This window comes from Talpa occidentalis, unplaced genomic scaffold (assembly GCF_014898055.3).
Source record: "Talpa occidentalis isolate TD23 unplaced genomic scaffold, MPIMG_talOcc4v2.1 talOcc4.2, whole genome shotgun sequence".
Lineage (NCBI taxonomy): Eukaryota > Metazoa > Chordata > Mammalia > Eulipotyphla > Talpidae > Talpa > Talpa occidentalis.
The window spans coordinates 70,890,394-70,918,331 of record NW_023602073.1 but is presented as its reverse complement, the minus strand read 5'-3'; the positions used below and the strand labels follow the sequence as shown (position 1 = coordinate 70,918,331).

General features: G+C 46.0%; 1 protein-coding gene across 2 annotated transcripts; it reads right to left on the bottom strand.

The window, feature by feature from the left end:
• Positions 1–298: 298 nt before the first annotated feature.
• Positions 299–27,938, bottom strand: TFAP2B (transcription factor AP-2 beta). 2 transcript variants are annotated; one of them, XM_037520913.1, is made up of 8 exons: positions 27,858–27,938; positions 22,820–23,278; positions 18,037–18,097; positions 10,324–10,543; positions 8,202–8,320; positions 5,900–6,041; positions 2,662–2,921; positions 299–321 (listed from the first exon to the last, which is right to left on the bottom strand). In XM_037520913.1, the coding sequence occupies exons 1-8, from the start codon at positions 27,936–27,938 to the stop codon at positions 299–301; spliced, it is 1,365 nt and encodes a 454-aa protein (XP_037376810.1). The 2 variants fall into 2 exon arrangements, with proteins under 2 accessions (XP_037376810.1, XP_037376809.1); XM_037520912.2 differs by lacking the exon at positions 299–321 and having other exon boundaries at positions 1,866–2,921.

Below are 27,938 nucleotides of genomic sequence, written 5' to 3'. Positions count from 1 at the left end.
CCACGCGCCCTCTGGGAACAGGCGCCCAGCGTGCCCGCTGGTTGCAAAGCGCCTACGCAGCGCAGGATTCCCTCCCCGCCTGCAGCCCGCGGGGTGCCGCCCCATTACCTACTGGAGAATGGGGCTTTCTCGGTCGCCTCAGCCCTTAGGGTGAGACCGAGAGCGGCAAGGGCCCCCGCGACCCGCGGCCCCTCCAGCGGCTGATTCTATGTCCTCAACACGACTGGGCGCGAGTGGCCCACACGCTCTCAGGACCTGCACAGTAAGAGCAAGGCGCGTCCATCGCGTCTCTCGCACTTCACACGCGTGGGGCGCGTTGCCCTGCAAGGAAAGGAGACGATGGTTTTCAGTGTGATTTCTCCTGGCCTTGTGCAATCAGAATACATCTAATGCAAGCGGTCAGGCCCTCGGACAAAGGCGCAGGCGTCTGAGCTGGGGAGAAGTGGAGGTCTAGTTCCAGGCCTTTGTATTCCTCTCAGTTGGTCTAGGACTGAGCCCTGCACGCCTCCCCGCCCCCACCCCACCCCACCCCACCCCCCACAGCGACCCCCAGAGGATCTAGCGGTAGGAGAAGGGCTGGGGTGTGACCTTAAGCTTTACATGGGTCCCTCTGGGCAACTAAAACCAGTTCCCTAACTCCCTCCCTCAAATAAATGTTCGCGCAAAGCTCTTAGCAGTTTCCTAAACACCAACCCTCCAACTTCTCCCCCACCGCCATGGCCAAGGCCCTTGGGGGAGGCAAAGCTGAGAGTCCCAGTCCTAATTGTAAATCCTCCAGAACATCTGGATCTTTATCTTCAAGGGACGTTGCAAAAGTCCTAATGTCTACTTTAAGAGGTGCGTGTATCCACACTAAATTTAGAGACCTATCTCACCCACCCCTACCCCAGGGGATTTCCCACTTCTTTGGGGAGGGTGGGGACAAAGGGTTCCAGATCTTATTTCATGATAATGCTCAAATGGAGCCCGCCAAAGAAGCTGAGCTGCCAGAAGTGAGAGATATTAAATGCATGAAACTTTATCCACTGGGAATAGTCCCAGCGTATCCAGACAGTAAAATTCAAAGCCAAAATACATCTCCTTTCACTTTGCATTATTTTACCACTATATGCCAAAACAAGTGCAAGGCTTGGGGTGGGGGGGGAGTGCCTCATTCATAAAGCATCTTGTAAGAAAGCAATTGTTGCTGAAATGCGGGGAGCTGGTAACCACCCTCCTTGCCATGACCACTCACAAAGTTGTTTCAAGTTCAAACAGCAATAGCCAAAGAGCCCAAGGAAGTGCAATCTATTTAAAGGGAAGGCAATGCTGTCAAAATATTGGGCTATAAGATGCCTTACTCTTCTCCCCTAGAATTCTTTTTTTGCAGCTCTTCCTCCCCCAGAATTCCATGGTGAGGTATTTGTTAGGAACTAGATTCAAAGCTGCTTCAGTATCTTATTGGACACTTTCTAAATTATTCCCTTTGAGCTTCTTTAAAGAAGTGCACCTGCAGAATTCTGACACACAGGCTTTGATTAAAAAGGGATCGGATTTTTTCCTCTGTACCTTATAGATTGTGTAGGAAGCCCGAGTCCTCTTTGAAGAAGCTCATAAACCATGCGGGCAAAGCTTTGGAAAACAGAAGAGAATGAAATGGTACATACCCCTCCGAAGGAATTACATACTAATAACGTATTCATAGTGTGATTTTTTTTTTTACTATAGTTCTTAAAATTGGCAGATGACACAAATATAACAAATGCAAGATGCTCTGTATCAGATGCTGGCAAGGCTGGGAGCTTAACATTTCTGAGAGGAACTGATGAGTCTGAATTATAACTTATTGGTCTGGATCTGCCTCAGCCTCAGCCGCCGGAGCCTCAGCTCAGCTTGCCCGCACCAAAAGCAGCAGCCACGACAAGCTTCTCGTTGAGAGCCGCCCGCCCCTCCCGCCTTCACCCTCCCTAATTATGCAAAGGGCCCGGGCGCTGGGCAGCGGTGAGTTAAGAGCGCAGGGAGGGGCGGGGGCAGGAGGACCAAGGAGGCTGAAACACAATGCAAAAGGGCTAACCACACTCATTTTCATCCCGGAAGATTCCCGTGACAGCTTGAGGAAGGGAGGGTAACGTAGAAAAGGGTGGCTGGGAGAAAGGTGAGGTGAGGTGGAAGGTTGGGGACTGCGAGAGTTTCCTAAAAAAATATTAAAAATTAAAAAGTTCGTGCGTTTCAGTCAACCAGCTCTCAAAGCATCGACACCAACAATGTTTCTCCGATTTCTTCCAATAAGTTAGCGGTTTCTCATGTTAAGTCTTATGTTTATTTTCCAAAGGGAAAAAAAAATCATGGTTTTCTTTTATTATCAGTATTACTAAGCTCGTAAGAACCGAAGTGGAAAATCCGGACGGTTGTCTCCAAGTGTATCTTGAAATAGACACTGAGAACCGGTATTGTTGCTCCGTTGTACGCCTCAGTTTTTTTTTTTTAAAGTTATTTAGCTTTTTTTTTTTTAAATTTTGATTGTATGTGTATTCTACCTAATATAATTCTTCCAAAGCCAATCCAATATTTTAAAGCTAAAATTAAATTTTTCTGTTTTCCTTTTGTATTTAAAACATTTTTCCTTTTTTTAAAAAATTTTTCATTTCCTGTGTTTCTCCTCCTTGTCGCCAGTTTTACTACCTGGGCCTTCCCCAGACGTGTGCCTGTTAGTGGTGGTGTTGTTCAAGAACATCTTGTCCATGCCTTTGAGCGCCTCGGTGAGATAGTTCTGCAGGGCCGTGAGCGCGGCGCAAATGGCCGGGGCGCCGAAGCCGTGCGTGATGAGGCTGAAGTGCGTGAGGCAGCTCTGGATGCCGGGCTCCAGGATGGGACTGGGCCGGCTGTTGCCAATGGGCGTCCGGTCCTGCGCCAGCAGATCCGTAAATTCTTTACAAAGTTGCCTGCAAAGGGGTGGGAAGAGGACAGGGAAAAAAAAAAAATCACGCTGGGAGTCGCAGTCTTTGGCATTAGAAAGAAGACGCTCACACAGGCCCAGAGGCTCCCGCTCGCCCAAGAGCCGAAGAGCGAGGCTAATGTGGGCGATTCCGCTCTGTTTGCTTTCCCAGCGCTCTCCCTACTAGAGCAGCTGGGACTGGACGGAAAGAAGGTGGAGAGGTTATGCCTCCCTTCCATCCCAAAGCCTTGTCTTCCGCCCACCCCCTTTTAGTTCTTCCCCTTTTATTCCAGAACCACGGGTACTCTTCTTTGGGAAGTCTGCTAGGCTTTAACGTTTGATTTTGAATAGTTAGTAAAATTTAACGCTTACCTGGCAGTTCTTTTAAAATCCCTTTCCCCTCTTCTCCCTTGCCTCTCCAACCTCTTGGTGATCAGGCTCAAAAAGCCCTGAAAGATTTAGGCCCCTGGGCCATAAGCCTATCCCTGGCACAGAAGCAGATTGCTGGAGCCTTGCATGGCCCAGGGCAAGCAACTGTTTATTCCAGGAGAGAATGCTGATTCCACTCAAAGCAAAAATCTGTTTACCTGCGTATTTGGGAGGGAGGTATTTTTCCCTCACCACCACCCCCACCTTTTTCTTTCAAGTGTAGGCTACTGAAAATCTTTGTACAACAGCATTGCTGTCAATATAAAAGGATCCCCACATTGTTTAAATAAAACCTAAAGGTAGATAGTTAAGACACTGGGGAGGGCAGATTTTTATTTGCTGAAGCCTTTTCTTTCCTCAAGGCACCTACAATTTAGAGGTATCTCCCAGTCTTAGAAATCCTGCATGACTAACTATAGATTGAGCTTATTTGAGAGATTTTTAATATAGGAGGTGGACAGAAGCGTTTTAAGCCTGAAGGTCCAATGGCTTGGCTTGGCTGGCACTCAGAGGTATGGTATCCCAAAAGCCACAGCCTTTTGCAGACTGGCAGACATGTCTTGTCAGCCTGCTTCCACCTAGCCTTTGGAGTGGTAAGAAAAGAAAAACTATGGAATGCCAGCCTCAGGCTCTTCTGGGATGGTCTCAAACTTGGTGTTTCCTGACCTGGCCAAGGGGTAAACGAGGTAGGAACCTGGAGACCAGGTCATGTGAAAGATCCTGGGTCATCCTTTCCTAGGGGATTACTCCCAGGAGAAGCAGTACCTAACTAGTTGGAAAATACCTCCTAGCTACACACACACACACACCCCACCCCACCCCCACACACCACACACACACACACACACACACACACACACACACACACACCCTCTGCAGCCCCTGAAAGGATTTTTTGTTTTAAGGCTAGTGGGTAGAAAACAGAAATAGACAACCCCTCTATATCCTCTCTCTACTGGTTTCTCCATTTGAAATGCGCACACACATCCTCACAACCAGGTGTAAATATGTAACAGTCCTGACCTCATTAGGTCAGTTCTTAAGCCAGAAGTACCCAGAATCACCTGTGGGGTTCAAATGCACACATCCAGGCTCCCACCTCCAGTTATTCCAATTCAGAGGGTTTAGGGCTAGGTCTATAAATACGTTGAAAAAGCTCCGCCAGATGATTCTGACATCCAGATTCAGAAATGCGGGCCTAAGACAAGCCACAAGGCTTCATTCAAGGAGGAAGTTACAAACATTCCTTAGGGGGAAATGACAGAGTCATTTGTGCAATCCTGTTATCTAATTTATACACTGGTTCTATTTTGTCCCCAAAGTACCTTCACTCTTTTATAAAGAAAGCACCGGCAAGGCCCCCACCACCAGACAGCAGCAGGGCAAGGGACAGAAGGAAGATTTACTGACAAAGATCTATTATATTGCTAATTAGTACATTAGAGGGAAATCTTCTAAAAAAGAGGGTGGATGCCAGGTTTTGATCGTTGGAAGAGATGCTTAAAGTCTTTACTTAAGTTTGTACTCATTACCAAAGTGCCAAAAAGGAAATTCTGAACTGGGAAGAACAAATGCTTAGAGTCAAACATTTTAAATCTTCAAAGCCCAAACCAGGGTCTGTAAGCAATTAAAGTTCTGGGACATTAATATTTTTTGACCCTGCGGAAAGGGGCAATCAAATTCCAATCACGTCTCAAAAACATCTGGACAAATTTGAGCAAATGATTTTTCAGCCTTCCATATATTTCTTTAAATTACGCTGTCAACGGAACAAACCGCGTCCTGCAGCACTAAATAAATGAGCTCCGCTGTTTGGGCCGCGCCTGCAAGAGAAACGTGCGGACGCACGCAGCGCCGCCCACTGCAGGCCTGAGCCGGCCATAAAACACCAACAATATGACACCGAAGCCAAAGACAGGAGTAAATCAAATAAATAGAAAACCCACTGTAAAAGTTCAAATGAGCTCTAGACCTAAATTTAGCTAGAGATTTACTATTTTCCCCTCTGGAGTTGTAGTAAATTTTACGAAGATGCCAAACAGCAACGTTGGAAAGGGAGTAATTAGAGCTGTGGGTAGAGATGGGTACACGTGGTGACATATAGACACCTTGAGTGAGCACTCCCTGGCTGTGTGAATATGGTGGGGTGATCTGAAACCGGGGCAGAAATACACACCTAGAGGTGAAGGGAAGAGCTGGAACAGAGACCCAGGAGGGAAATGTCAGCCTGGCACCCTGAGGGGTGTGGACAAGACTGTAAAAAGCCTGGATTCAGATTAATGAAGCCATCCTCCCCAGAAATTGGAAATAAAAGACACTGAAACAAACCCATAGCCTGTAATCAACTGGGGGAAAGGGTGGTGAAGAGGGTGCAGGAGAGGGACGGGGTGGAGTTAGGAGGGTTTCCAAGCCAGCAATCCACAGGCAGGAAATGCCACTTCCAGAGGACCCACTGAGCTCCTTCTCTGCGTTGCTGTTTTTCATCACTTCCTCCCAAGGCAAATGGCCCAGCCGGACAGGAGTCAGGGGTGAGGTCTAGGGGTGTGGGACACTCACTTGGTAGCCAGCAGCATGTTCTTTCGGGAGTGCAGGTCACTGGGGTCCGTGTGCTGCCGGTTCAAATACTCAGAAACAGCTTTGGCGGGAAACTCCGTTTCACAAATATACCCAAAATCCCGAGCTAAATGAACAGCTTCTCCTGAAAAGGTAGCAGCAGAGGTGATAATGATAGCATCCAGTCCCTAAATATCCCAGGCCAGGAAAAGGGCCCCAGTCAACTCTGCTATAATTTACTGAAGAGACCAGCTGTTGAGGGCAAAAGCAAAGGTGAGACAGATGCCCAAAATAAAAATGATTCTCAGGTCACAATTAAAGTTGATGGCACAGACTTTGCTTCTGCTGCCCGCCCTTTCCAGCCTCTCCTTGATCATCATTCCAGTCAAGTCCTAGCTCGATTCCCTGAATAGCTTCAGATCTCCCACACCCAAAGGTTTGCCTTCAGAGAAAGGTGGTCATAGAGATTCAGGGGAGCCAACTTACAACTGCACCTAAACTGTTGTCATGGCTGGATATTCTAAGTCAGATACCGCGCGCCCTCCCCCCCCCCCCCCCGTTTTTAAAGCATCTGTCACACCTGCTTAAAATCAAATTTTAAAGTCTTCCTATTTTTTGCATGATCTTTTCTTTTACTATAATTTTCTCAGGAAAAAATCTTAATACAAGTGTATATATGTACGTATAAGTATATATTTCTATCTAGCAAAGAAATACTTATTATTCTTGTCAGTATCACTGCTGTTTAGGTTTCAGATTTCTTCTCTTCGGAAGTTCCTGTCATCATCCTCCTACTTGAGGACATTCTACTGCACAAAGATGACAGAGCAGCTATAAAAAACCTGGGCATCCGAGGGGTTCCTCAGTTAAGGGACTCAGCAGTCTTTTTTTAAAAAAAGCATTATGACCCTTTAAAGCACAGCCTTAGGGGTTCAAGGGAAGATCCTGAACACAAGAGAGGTATGTTGAATTACCTCAAAGCTTCATTATTTTTAAGGCGTATGACTTCCTTTTAATCATCATTATCATACTAACAACAAAAGACTTCAGGCCTGTGCTTAAATGATTCAGAAAGCTGACAACTGTCAACCAAATGTTGGAATTTCTGTAGGTTTCCTGGTTTCCTCCATGCCCCATCCAAATCCCTGTTTGGGATTGAGATTACCTTGACTGCTTTTCAAAATGAGGATGGTGATATTAGCAATTCCCTGAAGGGCAAAAAAGTAAAATCCCCAGGCTAAGAGTCAACCATTAGTAAGTGTGGTCTGCAAGATTTGGTGACTGCTGCTACTAGAGGGTAAGGTCTGGCCAGGCAACTTTGCCTTAATGATGACAAAGTGCAAAGCCTATAAATGTGATGACTTTATGGTTGCTGCATAAATATTCTAAGAGTCCCACCTCCAAAAGCCAACTCCCCACAGGAGTGTCATAATATCACATCCATAAAAATACATGAAAACCACAATAAATGAAATTCTACAACTTCCTCCATTAGAACCTACTGGCTTTAATTTCCCATTCCTTCCTTATCCCACAAATTCAACTGCAGATCTAGTTTTTCTAGACTGTATAACGGATCCTGTTTATTATACCATAAATATCATCTCCAACTCCAAACTGATGAACAAATTAGAATGTGCTTAGTATAAGTAGAGCACTCTAACTCACAATTGATGAATCTATGATGAAGATCACACATGACTCCTCTCCACATTTCCTCACCCTCCCTCCAATTTTTCTCTTAGGCCCTATTGGCTTTCTTAAGTACATTTCAATAACAAAAAGTCCCAGGTAATCAGTAGGAGACTGAGAACTGTGAGTGGTGAGATTTAAAATAACCATTAGGGGTCACAAATGCAATAATAATTTCAGAAATTGACAAGGTGTTTTCTATTCCTGAAGATTTCTTCTATTACTGAAGATTCAGGTGAAAATTTTGGAAAGAAAGGACAGATAGAGTTGATCTGCTTAGAGTGACTTTTGCAAGATTTCATACAGAGGGTGTTTCAGACATAGTGTCCAGCAGGTGGCTGCAGAGGTGACCCCTGCACTGGCTTGGAGATTGGACCTGAACATTAGTCGGAGCTTAGGGACCCTACTTCATGTCCCTTGGCCTCTTTACAATTGCCAGCTCCCTCTAAGTAAAAGGACCTTTGAACTTCTCTCAAGCAGCCGCTTGACATCCAACTCATAAGGGCACGACAATCGCAATGATTTCCAGTTAATCATGAAACGTGTAAAATGTCAGCCTTCAGCCTACAGTTAAGCTCAGCCACTTCGTGAAATGGCCACACGTCTTGCTTACCTTCCACCAGGGAGGTGAGTAACGTGACATTTGCTGCTTTGCGTCTGCCCGCGGGTAAATTCAAACCGATTTTTTCTAGCCTTTCTCGCAAAGATCTCCCCCCATTTTTCGATTTGGCTCTGAAATTGCAAGAATTAACATTCTGATTAACCTCAGAGTGTTCCTGAAACAAAGTTTAGACTTAGCAATCTAAAGCCCAGTGGAGCTTGAAGAGGTTTTAACTTGAGGTTAGCACATTTTCCCCCTTCCTTTTAGTTATTTGCTGATACTTTGCTGAGGTTTGCTTAATTTCTGCAATACAGAGCATAAAAAAAATTGAGTCGCTTTCTTTTTTTATCTCGTGAGAAAAAAAAATGATACCAGATGGGAATAATTAGAGTGTAGGTTGTGGGTCCAGAGAAAGTAGAAGTTGTACATGCACACACACTTTCCTTGTCATGGAGCCAATGAGGTGAGCAGAAACTGGGCAAACACAACCTAGCTGGAGCGAGGAGAAAGACTGGTTCAGAGAGAAGGCACCAGATTGAAACAGGTGGGTTTTGCTCAGAAGGGGTCAAGAGCTGCTACAAAATGGAGTCAGGTTAAAAGTGTTTGTTCCAGTGAAACATGAAATCAATGATGTTGAAAATCGTAACAACAGTATAAACAATTTAGGGAATTTAGTTTTGTGATCAGCACTTTACACTGATTATCTCACTTAATCTCATACTAAGTTTTATACACAGGTGCTCAAATACCCAGGGGATGATTGAAAGATACTTGCATACTCTGGAGCTGAAAGGACTCACTTGAAAACTGAATCGAAGTAGAGCAGAGCAAGAGGATTCAAAATGAACAACGTTCCTGGGTCACACCCTTAACTCCGCCCAAGGCTGTCCCTTGTAGGGAGGATACAGGCAAAAATACAGGGAGAAAAATTTCTCTGCCCTCTCCTGCTGTACTACTCACATAGGCACTTTTAGGAAAGAAAGGACTCTCAATGCCCAGAGTAGGCTACCGGGCCTCCCTGGTGGCGCAAGGAGTTAAGTACAGCATTATGAAGCAGTCTGCAGCCTCTGCAGCCCCAAGCCTCTACAGCCTGAGTTCCATCCCCAGCCAGGGAGCAACCCACATGGCACAGCAGACCTCTCCTGACTCGCCTGCTGCACCCTTCATCAGTGCATTTCAGTCAATCTGCCTGTTCTGCTCCCTACTCTGTCTCTGGTGAATCCTCTCACACCCCCACACCTCTGGCCTGTACCCCAGTTCACGTATGCATAAATAAATAAATCTTTAAAAAAAAATAGGCTACCTTGGAAATTTCATCTCATACAAAGTCACCTTCTTCTAGGGACACTAACAACTGTTCAGACATTTGCAGGAACTTTGGGGGAGACTTTGAATGTCAAGATGAAAGCCAACTTCCCCAATCATTTTCCACTACTTGTTTATGGATTATCTTCCTTCAACATGGGAGAGCATCTGAATGGTACTGAGGTATAATTATTAATACTTCCAAAGTTGTATCAGTGTGCTTACTGGTGGTGGTGTTACTGAAGTAAGCTTACGGATCTAGAACCGTTTTTCAACGTACGACTCATTCATTGGTAGGTCGTGAGATCAACCTGGTTGGCGGCCAACAACATTTAAAAACAATAAAACTGTACAAAACAGTGTACAAACGAGTATCAGTGTACAGTGCAGGTAGGAAGGCGGCTGCTCAACGAAACGTGTTTTTTCCTCAGTGTGTGTGGTTCTAGGCCCCACGCTTAGGCTAGGCAATGCCCTGAAGGTGTCCCGCGGGATGCATGGAAAGGGGCGCCAGGAGCAGGACAGGGAGGCGCAAGTTCCCAGCGTCTCGAAGCTGGCGGGAGGGGGCGCGTGCGCAGCGCGGGTCCGCAGTGCGTGGGTCCCTTGGCGGCAGCGTTTCCACGCGCGGGCAGAAACACTTGGCGACCGACTCTCTCCGCCCGCGCAGCTCAGGGGGCGCGCTCCGACCGCCCGGTTGCTAGGCAACCGCGTCTGGCTGCGCCTTGGGTATCAGCGCGAATCCCCACCATAGACACGCTCCTGCATGCGCGCGCGCGCGCGCGCGCACACACACACTCATTAAAAGACTTTTTTGGGGGGAGGGGGTGTTTACCTTCTGAGGACGCCACCGAGGAGAGATGCGTTGAGGCATTCGGGGGGCGAAAGCCGTCTCTGCACTTCCCCCACAGTTACTTTGTACTTTGAAGTTGAACTGAGAAGAGACAAACGGCCGGGCACCGAGCAAAACACCTCGCCAGTGTTGACGGACATGCCTCCCAGGAAGCCATCTTTATTCATCATCAGAGAAGTCACAGATTTGGGAGGAACAGGAACTAGAGAGAGAAAAAATATGCCATAAAGGTGACCGGGTTTCGATCCTGGTGACCGGTTGATAGAATGTGTCCGTGCGTGCGCAGGGGCGAGGCCACAGGACAGGCGCCAAGTGGAAAGCTGGAGGAGGAAGTGTTTGTTCCAGTGAGACCGCGGTGCGTTCAGAGCACTGTGTACAAACAAATGGAAAAGCCATCACTCCTCTGGAAACTTACCCCATTTGTATAGTAGACATGAGTGTCGCTTGCCACAGCTCCTCTCATTACACAAATCAAGAAATCACACAATCTAGAACTTAGAGTTTACTGTGAAGCCAGGCAAATCCTATTCCATTATGTGGAGCTGTGTGACCTCAGTCATCTCACTGAACCTCTCTGAATCCTAGTTTTCTTATGTCTCCTGAAGATAATGACATTTGTTGGTAAGGCCTGAAGGTGATCGCCCACCACCAGTGATAAAGTGGGAATACCCATGGTCTTCATGGGAACCGTCTTTCTTCTTTTATTGGACCCAAATCTGTGGTCATTGTGGGAGAGCACCAGGAGGATAGAGCCTATCAGGCACTTCGCCCAAGAACAGCCAAGTACTATCTTTAAGATGGGAAGAGCTGCTCATCTCTCTAAAGTGGATCCCATTTCCCCCTACATCTTAACAATGATTCATTTAGAAATGAACCCAAATGCTTTTCTTCAGTGAAAGCAATTCTGCAGTGACATGAATTTTGTTTACAAATTAACATAAAGCACTGGCTGGTGATTGTTTGGAGCAGTTATGATTTACAACAGGTGCCCTGATCAATCAACCAATCACTCTAATTCATATGAGCAGCGGTCTTGCCTTGCCCCAGTTGTTTCATTTCGGCAAGTAATTGATAACAAACCGCACTCAAGGTATGTTTTATGCAGGAGTTAATAAGAGGTGACAGCTGGTTGCCACTGCTACCCAGGCGCATTCAGTCTCTCCAGCCTGTATTTCTGTTTAATTGTGTTTTTGTGTCATCTGCACCTCAGGAAGAGGCGGGTCTCAGAAGAATCAGAAGGCTGGGAATGAGGAACAGTTGAATGAATGGTCAGCCTCTTGGTTCCCTGGCAGTCTCACTCCCTTGGACTTCTATACCTCTGAAGCCCATTCTCTATCTGCAGGCTCTAAAAGCCACTGGGCTGGCCACTTCTGCCATGCCCTATACCTTAGCTTCTTTAATTCAGATATGAATCCCTCAAATCTTCAAACATTTTGTTGATCACCAGTCCAGGAGATGAAACACACATCTAGCATGGAAAAGGAAGCTTTAATTCCTCCTTTTTAAATAAGCACTGTCTCATCCCATAACCCTGATAAGGAAATGATATGCTCTTTCTACCATCTGGAGCCTAGAACTCTACATGTCAAACAAATCATATAATCTCCTTTGGATAGAACAGATTTACCAACACTGAGTATTTTTGTAACACCTTATACTCTTTGGCACAGATTCCAGCATTTAGACCTCCTGGATTGTTTAGAGACTCCTAATAGCTAGGTAGGTTCCCAATCTTTTACTTACTATGAATTGTATTCAACCCTTTACAAACTCTTTGTTAATAAAAGGGCTTTCCTGGGAAATGGATAGGGAGACTCAAGCATTCTCTTTTGCTGCTTCTCAATAGATATTTTTAGATTTCTGGATCTGTCCATGGAGTCTTAAAACCTTGTCTCAGGACAGATGATGATATAAAATAACAAAGTGGATCTGCACCATATAGTGGTGGGGACACACACTGAAAGGGTTATTTTTGTTAATTCCCTTCATCATATTCTCATCAATGAAGCTCCTTCCCATTGGACAGTGAACCACTGAAAATTCAAAGTGTGAGTATTAATTAAATTTGAGGAAAATATGGAGTTAAAGTGACTAGACAATGATTGGGGTGGGAACACCCTGTTATTTAATTCCCTTACACAACATTTGCATCTATTTTAATTTATCTTACTCTTCACAGCAGTCATTTCCATATTTCAGATTCATAGTCAAGTACTATAAAACAATTTATGATCATGGTAACTGGCATTAGATACCTTGAAAAAAACTTTCCCCCAGATATAGATGACCCTTAGTAGTTCTTACATGGGACGAACTATAGAAATAAATTTTATAAAACGCTCATCCTTGAATTGCCAAAATATCTGTATACTGAAATGCTATTTAGAAGGAATATTTTTTAAAAGAAACCAAAGAAAGTTGGAAGTAGAAAATTCAGTTTCTGCATCCCACACTGGATAACTGAATGTCTCCTGAGGATTAGAATTTTACCTGCTGTCCCTGATGCCAAATCTCTTGAAAAGCCAGGCCTTTGGAGACACTTTATAACCTGCCCTCTAATTTCACCATTGTTAATTGCCTGATTTACCTGACAAGAGCTAGTTCCTTTGGGGCATGTAAATTGCTCCCTCCGGTGGGCTATACCATTCTGCATATACATTATCACCGAAATAGCACCAATCCAGTCAGCTTCTGTCAGCACACTGCAGCCTGGGGGAGTCCCCAAACCCACCCCCCCCAGCAGACTATTTGAGCAGGCATGCTTTAGGTTATATTCCCATTTTCTAATTTAAGTATCAATCATGTTTCCATTCTCTACTTACTCATCCTCAGGTTCTAAACCTCTCTCCTACTCTGGCCTTAGCACTGGTCCCCTAGATTAGACCCTACACATTTCTTGGTCCAACTTCCCTTCAAGTCCATGGCACTGTTTCCTACTTTCCTCTCCACTCTTACACCTGCTTAGTTCAGCTGATTAACCCCATATTTTATTCTCTTTGTCTTTTCCCTTATGCTTTGCTCCAGCTTATCAATAAACCCAGAGAGCAACAGGGCCCGGTTGATTTGTTAGTAATTATGAGCACACTGTTCCTGCTCACAGATCCCAGAGATGACTAAGATAGGTTTAAAGCGGCAGCAGGAAATGGTAAGGAAATGGAGCATAGCAAAACTCAGTGTGAAGCTTTCAGTTCTTTACATGTTTACAATTTTCTGTGCATACATTAAAACTGTTTTTTTTTTCTCTTTAGTTCTCAGTTGGATAGCAGGACCAACTTCTGGATGTAACTTGCTTCTCTCCCCTTTCTCTTGCATTATATTGGGGAGAAGAGAAAAGGTAGAAAAACTAATGAACATTTCATTACAGCAACTGGAGTTTTATTCAAGAGAGAGAAAAGACAACCGATTAGATAAAATATTATTCATTAGTAGATGAACAATGGAATCAAAGTGTTAACAAGCCAGTGCCTCATCTGCACTCTTTTATTATTTTAATAATTTATTTTTATTTATATCTTTTACATCATTGTGTATTCCCCATAAAATTAACTTAAATGTGAAACCAGAGCTTTGAGATCTTTGTGTTTGACTGGGAACAGACCCTCCATGGGTCTGATGTGTTGGTGGGAAGAAAAAGAGAAGAAATGAACCCATCTAATAGATTTAAGAGTATGTCCCTCTGAAAGGGAAGCCTCCATAAGGCTGAACATGCTGGAAATAATTCTCGCCAACATTACTTCCTCACACTTGCATTCTCATCTACCTGGGGACCAAATTTTATTCCACATGTATATATGGTCATGTATAAACATGAGCCCTGAAATCCTGGGAAGAAAAATAAAAGGGCTCCCACAAAGAAAGCTGAAACATTAAAAAGAAAGAAAGAAAGGAGAGAAAAAAGAAAAGAAAAGCTACAAACACCCAGTCTTGGCATACTTTACAGGCAAAGTCTCAGAGGCTGGAAAATGAGTTGGGTTCCATCATTTGGGCTGTGGGACACTGAGCAAGTCATTTATCTTCTCTTGTCTCAGTTTCCACGCTGGGGAATTTCCCCACTGGGGGGTAGGTTGGATGTGAAGGTTGAAGAAGGGTTTCTAACCTTTACAGCACTGAAATTCTATGAACTCTGATTACTCCCTGGGTGACTGGTATGTATCTCAAAGCTTCTAGTTGAGCACAATCTATTGGGATCCAGTTCAGCTCTGGAAAAAAAAAAATGAGCCTCTTCCTTTGAGAGGAAACTCCTGCCTCTACCTGGTTTTTACCTTCTAGGTTAGAAGGAAGAATCCCAACTGAACCCATTGTAATTGAAATTGGCCATTTCTTTACTCCCTCCCCCAAAGTAAATCTACACCAATTTTAGTATTTATGTGGGGAAGGGGCCAGAACTAACGGAAAAAAAAGTGGGAGAGAAGGGAGGTTGAACTGAAACTAACCAAACAGGATATCCCTAAGACCAATGAAAATGCCCCACAGTCACAACATTTAACCTTGGACTCCAGCCACGCTAGCCTTTCCAAGAAATCCCAGCATATTTTTTGCTGTCTAAGGTGTCAAATTGATGGCATATTGGCCTATGATTGCACCAAAAACTTTTTCTTAATGCCTAGGTGAGCCTGTTTTTAAGGGAGGCTATATACAGAATGGTGTCAGTCATCATTTACATTAGCTGGGCACCACCCCGCCCCCGCCCCCGCCCCCAGCCCAGATTCCTAATCTTAATGGAAGTGAGAGTTAAGAATGATTTTTTAATGTCTCGTTGGATTTTTAGACTGTTAATGTACCGAATCCTTCTCATTATTACTTTATTGATTGCTCATTGACCAGCCCCCTTCAAATCGTATTAACCACCCTCTGCCGGTTTAGATTAGGAGAGTTTAAAAAGCACCTTTCATTACTCCCCCCACTTCTGCCATGGAGTTGAGATTCGTAGCTTAATGGGAGCTCTAATGGGGCAGCTAAGAGGAGAGGGGCCACGGTCCCTGCCGATTGCATTAATAGCTCAAAGGGGGCCAATACAGAAAATTAGCCGTAAACGAGCTCTGGAGATCTTCAAATGAAAGAGCCATTTATCACGCTGGCTACCTTCACTCCACTCGTTTGCTCTCTCTACTGGGAACAACTCATTTCCTCTTAACTAAATTACTTCAGAAATGTCAGCTAAACCCAGATAGCAAACATAACAAGCGAGCTACCCTATAATCTATGGGGTGATATCAACACCGGTGAAAAATTAGACTGGTTAAATTTTAGGTTTTCCATAATGAGAGAGGGAGAGGAAGAGAGAGAAAGCATGGAAGACAGGCAAAGAGAGAGAGTCCCTTTATGCTGAAGGCTTCTGGCTTCATAAACACAGAGGCAGATGTCCAAAAGCAAGTTGGAGACTACACTTTTATTTATTAAGAAGGTAGAATTAAAAAAAAAAAATCTCTAAAATCCCACTGGAAAACACGCAATAGAATTTAGAATATTTAGTTCAGAAAACTTTCTCACCCCCTCTTTTATGAAATTAATCTCCTGGACATATCCCTCCTAAAGGTGGAGAGGACAAAGATGGGGCACCAGGGAGGTGGAAAGGAATGAATGAACCCATGACCTTATTTTAAGTGGTTCATAGTAATTTAGAAAAATAAATCAACCATTTATTCCTATATTGCCCATGGCTCTCTAAAGACAAAAATATGATATTAGGATCTTTTCTTCATGTAATAAGGCAAATATCTGAAATATTAATGGTGGAGTTGACCTAACACTTCATATTCCTATTATGCCCCCTAAATCAATAAAGTGCCTGGGGATGGATGGGGTGTCACATAAATGTTTTAGGTTGTACATTTTTTAAAAAGATTTTTGGGGGTGATTAAAAAAAAATACTCCATGTCTCCAAAACGGAGCCAGCAATTGCTGTCAATATTCTCCTTTTCTTATTCCTGGAGTTACCCTTACACATAAATATTTATATTTCACTGACAAACATATACAAGCTCTGAAACCAAAATATCCCACATCTAAGAATATTCTCAACTCCATTCTGTTAGGCAAGCTAAGTTCCAAATATTTTCATTGGCCTCGTTATTATTAACATTTCTGATTGGGCCTCTGGTGGGCATGGCCCACCATTAGCCCAAATGCTGTTTCTAGGATACAGAGCCCTGAGTTTGGAGGCTCTAGGTTTCCATGAAAAGGGAGAGGGAACTAAAACAAAAATGTCAATGGAGTAGCACCTCCCTACTGATTAGTCCCCATCCACCAATCAAACAGCAATTAACCTAAAGGGAAGACCCCAGGGGAAATGGAGAAAGTGAGCTGTCAGCACAGTTGCACATCTAAGCATCAAGCCAGGGTGGCCCAGCAAACCCCAAAGCTGGCATTACAAAGCTAAAAGATATCATCTGAAGGGGAGAGAGGGGGAGATGTTTGGAGCAACACTTCAAATAAGCAGTTTTGCCCCAAACCTTCTACAATTCTTCCTCAGGATGTTCCATTCCAAATTCAGATGGTAACACTTCAAGTACAGCTTCCCCCTCCCACCGCTTGCCCCTCAAAGCTACTTTTTCTGCCTTCATGAAAGAAGAAAATTTAGAATCCTTTGCACTGGTTGGAATCCTTACTCCACAGCCCCCCTACTCTACCGGTTTGACGCTGGATTACTTTCCAAATCATCTTTCTTGTAATTGTTTTTGGGAATGTCAAGTGGTTCAAGTGAATCATAAATGACTGAAGCTGGGGGTTGATGACACCAAACAGACTTTCTCCCTCAGTGATGGGAAAGAGTTACAGTAGTTACAAGTGTATCTCCAAATACCAGTTCTTGTGATAATTAAAGATTGCACAGTTTACACATTCAAGTTCCTAAATCTGTGGCATGTGAGTGACATTCGGGCCTTTCGGCAGCCACACTAATCGCCAGGCATTCTCTCAGTGACTGTCAGAGAAGAGGGGGAAAAATTAAGCAGCTGCAATACGCCCGAAATGAGTTATTGTAATTACATTTAATTAGTTTAATTAGTTAATTATTTTGCTTACAGCTGTACAAGAGACTGCAAACATTTGTTAATATCACATGCCCTTTAACAGTATGGGGTGATTCCACAGTCACACTAAATCATGAATGCATATGTAGGAAGATTTAGAAATGTGCATAGGCTGTCTCAGCTTCTCAGGATGCGCATATTTAGCAACACATTTGGCACAATTAAAAAAAGAAGAAACAACTCGTAAAGCACAGAGAACTGGGAACAAAATTACCACCAAAAAAAAAAATCAAATACAAGAAAACAAGGAAAGACCTTTCTCAATGACAGGGGTTTAACTCAGTAAACTCCAGTTATCAAAGAAATAATTATAACACCTTTTTGAAAGCAGTGCTTTCCAACCAGTTTCATACGTAATGGAAGTTCAAGTGCGTAAGAAGCATCTAGGATTGTTACCAAAGGTACTATAAGAAAAATGGCAAGTTGCTATGCCTCTAATCTTTCTCCTCTGGGTTTTCGCCTGTAGTGTTCCCTCCCCACACTCATTTCCTTCTGCTTGACATGCCCTTTCACCTATTCAGAGAGCCTCTGTCCTGTGATTCTAAACAAATATTTGTATCTTATAAAATAATGAATTCCCCCCCCAAGTGAAAACTAATTACAAAGACATGACTGCACAAGAAAACTTTGCATATTTGAGGGGTGGTGGGAAGATGATCCATACCTTTTTTTATGACAGACTGGTCCAATAGATTCATGCCGCTGTTATTGGCATCTTCAACTGACTGTGAATATAAAAACATCACTATTCAAATTGACTGGATATTAAAGAATCGCACACATAAATCATGTCATTCCAAACTGGAGTTTCTGTTATTTCCATTTATATTAATTCACAAAGGGAGGTTTTATTATTATCATTATTACCTCCAAATCGACACAGAAATGAAATTCACCCAAATTATAAATTCTTCCAATGGAAGAAGAGGAAAAAAGGAAACTGTGAAGACATCTGGGATGCAGTATTGGTTTAGTTATTATATTAACCATAGATATTACATAGACACATAAACTTCTATATTATTTGCTCTTATGAATTGAGAAGATTTGGCAACAGCTGAAAGATTTTCACCAATATTAGTAAGAGCAATTTCTGTTTTCAATTCTATCCCAGTGCATCTTAACCCCAGAGTCATTTTGCAAATACATAATAGTTTACATTATGGGATTTTAATTAAAGTCTGAGCAATTTGGAATGGAATGCAAACAGCAACACATAGGAACATGCTTGCAAGCGCCAGGATAGCACACCCACTGCAGTCCACACAGGTCCCGGTGTGCTATGAACTTCTCGCTGCACAATGACAATCCCTTGGGGGAACCTGCGCAATTTGCTCCCCCTCCCACCCCTGCTGCTGCTGCTTCCCAGCAAGGAGCACACCTGTTAGGAAGGCAGTAAACACAGACAGAGAGAGGCTGGGATCCTCTCAGTCAGCACCTAGGTAATGGCAGGGAGTATTCATCCTCTGTGCTACAGTTTCATCCCGGAGAAAGAGAGTTTCAACCCTGGGTGTTGGCAGCACTTCTGAGGGGAAATAACTGTTGGAATGAGTTTCCGACTGTCAGGACGCATGGAAAACAGAGTTCTGGCTGTGCATCCCAGGGCATCCAAAAGCAATGGATTCTCCCCTCATCCCACAAGGAAAATAAATGCTAGGCCTTTCTGATAAGTACAGCTGCTTTCTTTGACCCTTAGAAACCTAAGGTTGGGCCAATTTGTCATCCACTCTACAGAGGAGTAGAGAGCAAAGGGTTTGAGAGTGAGGCTGTGTTTTCACAGCATTTCCCACCCACTCATGCTGTAGCCCCAGACAGGGTGTGTGTTCATCACAAGGAAGAGACTGTCTACCCCAAACAAGCAGCACATTAGAAATGAGATGATCTAATCATGGAGGGGGCATGTTAATTTGTTTCTTTTCCTTTTAATAGTCAGTCTTCTGTTCTAGGAAAGGTGAGGAAAATTGTTATTCTCCATAAGAACGGTTTCCCATGTTGCAACATGCCATGGACCTCTTAAGAAACCAGTAAAAAGCTTTTCAATAAAATACTTCATGTACCTTTGAAACTCCTGCAGAGACCCCGCCACGCACACTCGTGCACACACACACACACACACACACACACACACGATTCACTACTGTCTCTGCTCACGTGTCTACAGTGGTGGCGTGTCCACGCAGGACAGAAACACTGTCTTGTGCCTGTGGGCGGGGAGACCCGCGATCTCACCGGCTGGGACCGGTGTGCCCCCACACCTCACCCTCACGTCCCTGCGTAAATATGTATATACGCCTCATCAGCGACGTGGGGTAGTTGTGGTAGTTAATGAGAAGGCTCTTGTCTGATTTTCTATCTAATTACGGCCGCCTGCTGGGTTCTTGTACAGGATATTCACGCAGCATGCTGGCGCTTAATCGTCACAGGGAGGATCGTAAAGATTTAATTAGGACTGCATGCGGAAGCGCAGAAAAACAACTCAGACTCGTAATTACTAGACTTCTTTAGTTAAAAGTGATACCAGGGGTTGCTTTAAGACACTAGGGTGTGTGTGTATGTGTGTGTGTGCATGTGTGTGTGTGTTGGGGAGGGTGACTTAACATCCTTAATAAAACGCTAGGTTTATACTCATGGGTGGTAAAGGTTATGAGAGGTAAGGGAGCAAAGCTTGGAAGAAGAAAGAGGTGTTCACGGCAACTAAACAAACTCCAAACGAGGTGTGAGCTCGGTCCCTCTTTCTTTCTGATGCTGTTTTGTTTTTTTTCTTCTGAATTCTTACCGCTGCTCCCCTCACCATACACAGTCACTTTCACACACACTCAGACACACACACAAACACACGCACGCACACACACACACAATGAGTGAAATGTAGCATACCCAGAACCCAAACAGCGATTTGCTAGTTTAATAGCCCCTGTGAGTAAATTGAAATAGAAATTGACAGGGTTTTATAGTTTCATTTAAAAAATATTAGAAGCATTTGGTTAATTAGCTTTCCTCCTCTTCTCTCATGGTCGGGCGGTGGCCATGTGCATGCGTGCGTGTGTGCGTGTGTTTGTGTGTGTGTGTGCGCGTGTGTGTCTGGGTCGCACAACATCCCTCCCAGGTGAGTACCCTTGGCTGCGAGATGGAAAACTGACCAGGATCCCAGCCCAGGCACGCTCAGTCCTTTTTACAGACCAGTCGGGCACAACCGATCTAGTCAGTAGCTTCAGGAAACCCCCGCTCGGTTCTTGCAAGTTTAGGCCGCCCTCCCCCGCCGCTCCAGATCCCTAACTCAGAAGTGGATCCTCGCGGATGGGGCGGTGTAGCCTCCCCATCCAGAGGTCTAGTCCTAGGTACTTCTTCAGAGTCGTCTTTATCACCTGCCCCAGGTCACTTCAAGCACACCCGGCCCTCAGAAGGTCTGCCACCGCCGAGGAGTCAGAGATCAGCTCAATCCCAGTAGTTTACGTCCTGGGACAGGCGCGGGGTGAGTCCCCCCGGATCCCTTAGCCTGGACAGTGGTCCAGCGAAGGTTCCCGCCCTGGCTTTCCTACCTAGCCAGGCTATGGTCTGGGATATGCCTATGGGGTGAACAGGAGCGGAGCCGGGCAGATGCGAGCACCTGGGCCTGCACCTTCTCCTGCCCGGTGGGTTCTGTCCACTTTCAGGGCACAACTCTGCGGCTGCGGGAAGCTTCCACAAGAGTGTTCTCCCAAAAGCACCCTGACCTGGCCCTATTTTCCTCTTGCCTTTGGCCTTTTGACCAGACACTCAAAACCGTTCACAATTCTAACTTGAAAAAATATATAAAACTAAAGAAATCTGTTCCCTCTTTGGGGAGAATTCCTATGTAGGGTCTCCTGAGCCCCTCTGCCCTCAGGGTGGTGGTGATAAGGCCAGTGTTACATTGCCAACAGCAATGGTGATGAGTTGATCCACTTTCATTATCTAGCACTTTGAACCGTACTCAGAAAGGTTAATTTAAAAACTCCCCTCCCCCAGACACATTATCCGAATGCATTAAAAAAAACTATTAAATATTTTCTTTCTCATGTCATATTTTGAAAGAAGCAATATCTCCAGACAGGGACAGTCAAATTCAGTTAAATCAACAAAAAATATCATTCTTATTACTCCGGGTAAATCCAGCCACAAATCAGGTGATTCTGTCATTTTTGGAAATAACAACTGAATTTCCTTTAAAACAATAAACTATCACACACAGCATTGCTGCTGTCACCACATTTTAACTTTTCAAAAATACCTTTCCCCCCCCCAGCAAGATAAAGACGGACTCAGGCACCCTTTTCCCGGTTTCATTTCATTTTCCTCTGCTTCAGAGGTATGTCTAAAATGATGCATAATATATACAATTATGCCAATGTGACTTAAGTCTCAATTAAATACCTTTCAACCGTATTTATCTTTTCTGGAGACTATTTAAATTGGGGAACAAAAGGAGACCTGTTCAGAATCACCCAGACAGTCTTTAGAAATCATTTCTTTGATGTTTCTTTGTTTAGTTTAACCAAGTATTCTCAACCAAATCAGGCTCCATTGTGTAGGTTGCAGATGGGATACTGGGTGGGTGGGGGAAGTGTTTGGAGCCTTTTGTTTTAAGATATAAACAGGAGATGACTCTTCAACTGGGAAGGTGGCATAGGGGAGAGGAAGGTTTTAATGGAGGGGAAGGTCTGGAGAGGGATGTAGAAAATATTGCTCCAGAGTTGTTTAATGGACCAAAAGGTGAAAAGAATCTCCCCAATGGTATGTATTCTCATGGGCTCCCAAACAGAATTATGGCTTTCTGGGTGTCTCCCCACAAATATTCCATTTCTTGGGTGATGACTCTGGCACTCAATTATCTTGGGAAAGGTCTCTACAGTTTATGAGACATTCAAAGTGAGATCTGGCTGGGACAAACATAGTGTATGGGTATTTTTCCCCAATGTGCATTGTCATGCTTAACAAAGTCTTTGCAAATCCAGCAGAAACCCCTAAAGCCTACTGAGGACGCTGCCTCCATGCTGCTGCTGCAATCCAAGCCCCTAGGTGTCTGCATCTTTATGTGCCAAGTCAGTGGGTCAGGCTCACTCTGGGACACTGTCGCTTGGGGAGGGCTGGGAAGGGTACCCTGCTTGTTCACACAAAGCACAAGCAAACAGGAAGTTGGCTCAGGCAAGACAAAAACATTTAGCCTTGATTCTGATCCTAAACTATGAAGACACACATATATATTTCTCCTTCATGGTTTCATTTCTCGTGGTTTTGGGTTTCATATTTGGACCTCTAAAAACCGCCTCTGTAGAACCACCTCCGTATACACAGACAGGTTTATATGTCGTGTCCAGCTGGTCCTGGCCTAAACCTGAAAATTACCTGCCCCAAAGGACACAGAGCTGCCTCCCCCTCGCTGGACATTTGCTACTTATTGTCGTTTTCGTTTGTTTGTTTGTGGTTACCTGGACGTCTTCCATGCCGGGATGCCCGAGGCCGTGCAGCGAGAGGCTGTCACCCATGCCCGCGTCCAGGCCGTGGTGCGCGGAATGCAGCAGCACATCCGGCCGGCGGACCGAGTGGTAGTCCCTCCGGGGGTCGAGGCCGGAGAGCTGGGGCAAGGCGGCCCGAGGCTGGGGCAGGAGAGAGCCGGCTTCTGAACCCACTTCTTGCCGCTGTCGTTGGCCCCAAGGGTGCTGCTGGGGCTGGTGCAGTGGATTCAGGGAGTAGGGGTCGTTGACGTGGGAGTAGGGGTCCTGGCTCTGATGGTAGGGGAGAGGCTGGTAGGGGGGCGGGAAGTAGGGCGGCTGAAAGTCTGACGATGGGGTGTGGGACAGCGGCGGGGCGCTCGAGTAAGGTCCTTGGGACACCGAGCCCAGCTGGGAGAGCCTGGAGCTGTGACTCGGGACGCCATCGTGCCGGTCCTGGGAGCGAAGAGAAGAGAGGAACAGAGGGAAAGAGAGAGGGACAGAGGGAGAGGGAGGGAGGGAGGGAGAGGGGGAGGGAGGAGAGAGAGAGAGAGAGAGAAGAGAGAGAGAGAGAGAGAGAGAGAGAGAGAGAGAGAGAGAGAGAGAGGAAAAAAAATACAAGCGACAAATGGAGAAGCCGGTAGGTTCTTCTTGGAACAGGGGAAGCAAGAGGCTGAAACTTAGACTCCCAAGTTGACTCAGAGGGCACAAGATTTCAGTAATTCCAAACTCGAGGCTGGGGGTGGGGGGAATGGGGAGAATCACCCACTTAACCAACATCTGAGCTTTCTGTTGGGAGTGCAAAGTCAGCAAATGGGTGAGGGCAAAGTCACTGTGGATGGAGGAAATTTTTTAATTCTTTAATTCATTAAAAATACAGGAGTCTTACATATGGTACTTACTCCTTTCAGTGTTTTAAACTATTTCTCCTAATGCTTCCAGAGGACCAAAAGCATAACAAATAAAACTTCATACGATTTGGTGTGCTGTTCCTCCTTGTTCAAAACCAACTTCTGCCTCCTCTGGCAACCCAGCGGGCTGACTTGGAGCTCCCCACACAACCTGATCATTTCGGGAGTTCCCAGGAATCTGCCTGATCTGAGTTTCCAGTCATCCTTCCCTCCCCAAGAGGAATTAAATAATTTAAATCGTGTTTGAATGAACAGGATCTCACTCGAGATCATATCCTGAGCCCATGTTAAAATGAGCTGAGCTGTGGCTCACAGGAGTTATTTCTGAGGTGGCTTTTCTATATCCAATGCCATTGTACTCCAGGGCATGAAAGTGAAGGAGCTGGGCTTGCAAGAGGGGAAAAAGCTCAGACAACTTATTGTTGGTCCTATCTGGAGTGGTAAAGTAAGTGAAAGGAGGTGGGGGAGATGAAGTGTGTGCGAAGGGAGTTTAAGTTTCTCCCTCTCCTCTGTGGAAAAGCCATGGTAAAGTCCCCCATGGTTCTTTTTGGAGAAATAAGTCACCTAAATTTCCAAACTGCAGTGGCAAATAAAAAGTTTTCCTGTTCGGCCTCCCCCCTCCCCAGCTGACTCCTGGAGCTCAGAAGGAGAACACACAATGCAGAGAGAAGCAGCTGCAGCCTCGTCCAATTATGGTGCTAAATTACCAAGCCAAAGGCGCTCAAAGGAAGACAGAGACCGAGAGAGTGACACATACACACACACACACACACACACACACACACAGACACACACACACACACACAGAGACGGAGAGACAGAGAGACAGTAAGAGGAGGGAGCATGCAATTCTGGTACAATGTGAATCCAAACTCACCATGGATGAATAGGTGTGGACTAACATCTGGAAAAAAAAGCCTGGTTACTGCTCAAAATCAAACAATGATATAAAAAAAAAATCAAGGAGTCCAGCAGAGAAATGAGCTGGACACAGGAGCCGAGCTTGAGGTGTTTCCAGGACAAGCCATCAAAAAAAAAAAAAAAATTACCCTCCCAACCCCCAAACAAGATTGGCGATGCCTGTCACACACAGACAGAGCTGTTCATCGGTCTCTTGCTGTCTTTTTGGGCCTCTTTTCTTCTGCTGTTCTTTGGGGCTCCAGATGCAGTCCTCTTCCACCCGAAGCTGGGCTCAGACTGCTCCGGCGCCCCTTCCTCCCTCCGCTTGCCTACACCGCCTCATAATAATTGATATTCATGACTATTAATATTACACGAGTACTTTAAAGGGAGAATGGAGGACAAATGGAGCGTGAAGCAGCAGCGAGCGCAGAGCTCCCCTACTATTGTAAATGACGTTCATTCAGTGGAGAATTACTAGATGTAATCAGACGAGGGGGCTGGCAAAGGCAGACTGGGGAAAAAGTTTAGCAGGAAAGAGGCAGAACTTCAATTAACTGAGCCAGGGACACGAGTAAAGCAGCCCCTGCTCCTTTGGACAAGGCAGTGAGGGAGAGCATCGCTGGGGGCTTGTAGCGAACGTAGGTGTCCTTGTTCCTGAGAGGGACTTTCCTAATGGGAAGAATTGATCGCCCTAGGTGCTTTGTGTGCAGATTAAAAAGCAAAATAGAAAGGCGTTGCCTCATCATTTGGAGGGGAGAGAAAAGTAAACCAGTGGGCCTGGTTGTTTACAGTGACGTTTGCAGACTTCCACTGAATATGGGAAATTATGCTTATTTATTAAAGGACAGAGGGGAGCAGGGAGCTTTTCATCCCGTGGCAGCCTTTCTCTCCTTAGTGCTCGCACCCTCTTCCATTTTTACCTCGATTTAAAATATATCCAATCAATCTTCAGGTACACTAAACTGATCCTTTCCAGGCAAAGCCGGGGGCAACAGAAAACCTTTTTGGATGTTTCAGGAACCCGTTCAACTGGCTTGACTGCCATTTCTGTTAAAGTTCAACCTTCCCGACTTAAATAGGCTCCTTTCCCCCGGTTAAGGGTTCTCCTATTTTTTTTTTTTTTTTTTTTTTGAGCACAAATTTAGGTGGCTCGGAATACCTGCAAGCTTCTGACTCTCGCCTCTCTTCCTCCTCCTGGGCTCCCTTCTCTCGCCCCTCCACCCCTCCCTCACCTTCTCTCCCCGCTTCTTCCCTCTCTCCCTCCTTTCCCATTAAACCAATTTACTTTTCATAAAGATCGACTTTTGCCAAGCGTACTTTTTAGAAGCCACTGAAATCCCTCTATGCATCCCCGGAGCTATTTGCACCCGGGCCCCATCCCCGCCAGTGTCATGCCCACGTCGGGCGCTCACATTCTTTAGGGAGTTCTAGCGCCTTCGACTTTACCATTATCTCGCCTGTTAGAGAAAGAAAAGGAGGCCGAACCGAAACAAACCCCACCAGGCGGAGGCGCGGCTCTTCGTTACAGTGAATACACAACCACAAAGAGGAAAGGAAAACCCCAATCGTTCCGCAGAAAGACGAATTCATAGTCTCTCTCTCTCTCTCTCTGTCTCTCTCTCTCTCTCTGTCTTTCTCTCCCCCCCCTCCTTGGCCCCTACTCTATCTGCCTCCCCGCACCCCAAAATTAGGATTTAGGGCTGCCCAGCTGGGGGGTTGGGGCGCGCGCCGGACGCGGCCAGGCGGCGGGACCCGCGCGAGCCTCCGCGGAGCCCAGTTTGCCCGGCAGGGCTGGGCCCGCGGCTTCGGGGGCAGCTGCCCAGCCGCTTCCGCGCGTAGCCGGTTCCTAGTATCCTCCAGGCGGCTCCCCGCGGGCTCTCCGGAGTCATCCTGCGGCCGCCAGGTCGCGTCCTGACCCCCACGGGCTCGGGCAGCCTCCGTGCGTCCCGCCGCCCGGCTCGCCCGGCCCCGCGCCGCCTCTGCGCTTCGCTCGGGACTTTGTTTCCCTTCCTCCCGCCTCTCCAACTTTTCCTCTGCGCGCTCCAGAGCTCGGCTCGCCAGCCTCCACCTTCCCCCTCCCCCTAGTTCTGCCTCGCCTTTCTTTTCGCCTTTCTCCAACTTTTTCTTTCTTTCTTTCTTCTCGTCCTCGACGTCTCCTCGGAGTCTTCTCCCCCCAGCTCCAGCCCTCTTCCCGCGGCTGCTCTAATCCGGGGTCCCCAGGCCCTCTTCTGCCCCGAGCGAGGTTCCGCCGTCTGTTCCCTCCCGGTCCGACCGCGCGCCCCGCCCGGACCCCGCCCGGCCCGCGAGCGGCGGAGCCGCCCCGCCGCCGCGTCCCGGCGCCGACACCGAGGAGGGCAGAGCGCGCGCGGCCCCGGCCCGGCCCCGGCCCGGCCCCGGCCCCGCCGAGCCGGCGGGCGCCCGCGGGCGCGGGGCCACCTCTCTGGCCCGAGGAGGAGTTGCGCTCGCCTCGGCGCTCGAGAACGGTGCGCACTGAACGGGGGCAGAAAATTTCGTTAAGAACACCCAAACACGAGTCGGTTGCGACCTCTGTTTGGATGCACTGACCCTCAAAGAAGCAAAACACAAGAAAAAAGAAAAGAAAAAAATTGGCTGCTACGGCTCCTTGGCTTATGCTCTATCGACATCCATCCATCCATCCATCCATCCATCCGTCGGTCCTTCCATCCAGCCATCCAGCCATCCATCCATCCATCCGTCTCTCTACCTCGCTCCTTCTAGTTTTCCGTCCTTTACGTGGATCCGTTTGTGATCGATTTCAGAGATTTTATTGAAAATAAAAATTAAAAGCCCGAGTCTGTTACGAATGAGGCTTGAAAATCTAATTCTCTCCCACACTCAAAACGAGGAGAGCTTCTGCCTTTATCAAGTCTCTATTTTCTCTGCCCACATTCAGTAGCACCACATTCCCCCTCAGAGCCTAAAAGGGGGCGGGAGGGGGGGCGGTGAGGAAGAGAGAAAGAAAAATAAAGGAAAAAAGGAGAAATCTCCTAAGTTAAAGTAGTCAGATTTCAACCTTAAAATCCTTTTCCAGAATAGCGAAGTCTCCCCAAACCAGCTTTTCTAAAAGTTAGAGAAAGCTGAAAAACCCCGGCCGGAAATCTGCGAGTAAATATCTTTAAAATATATATCAGTTGGGGTGTCAAGAAGCTCAAATTCTCTATCTGCAAAGCTCTAAGATGCATCTGGGGGTGTAGGCTCACCTCATAGATATCTTCGTACTTGACATTCTCCACGAGCTTCCAGAGCATGATGGCAGCCTGGTCTCTAGGAGGTGAGTGCAT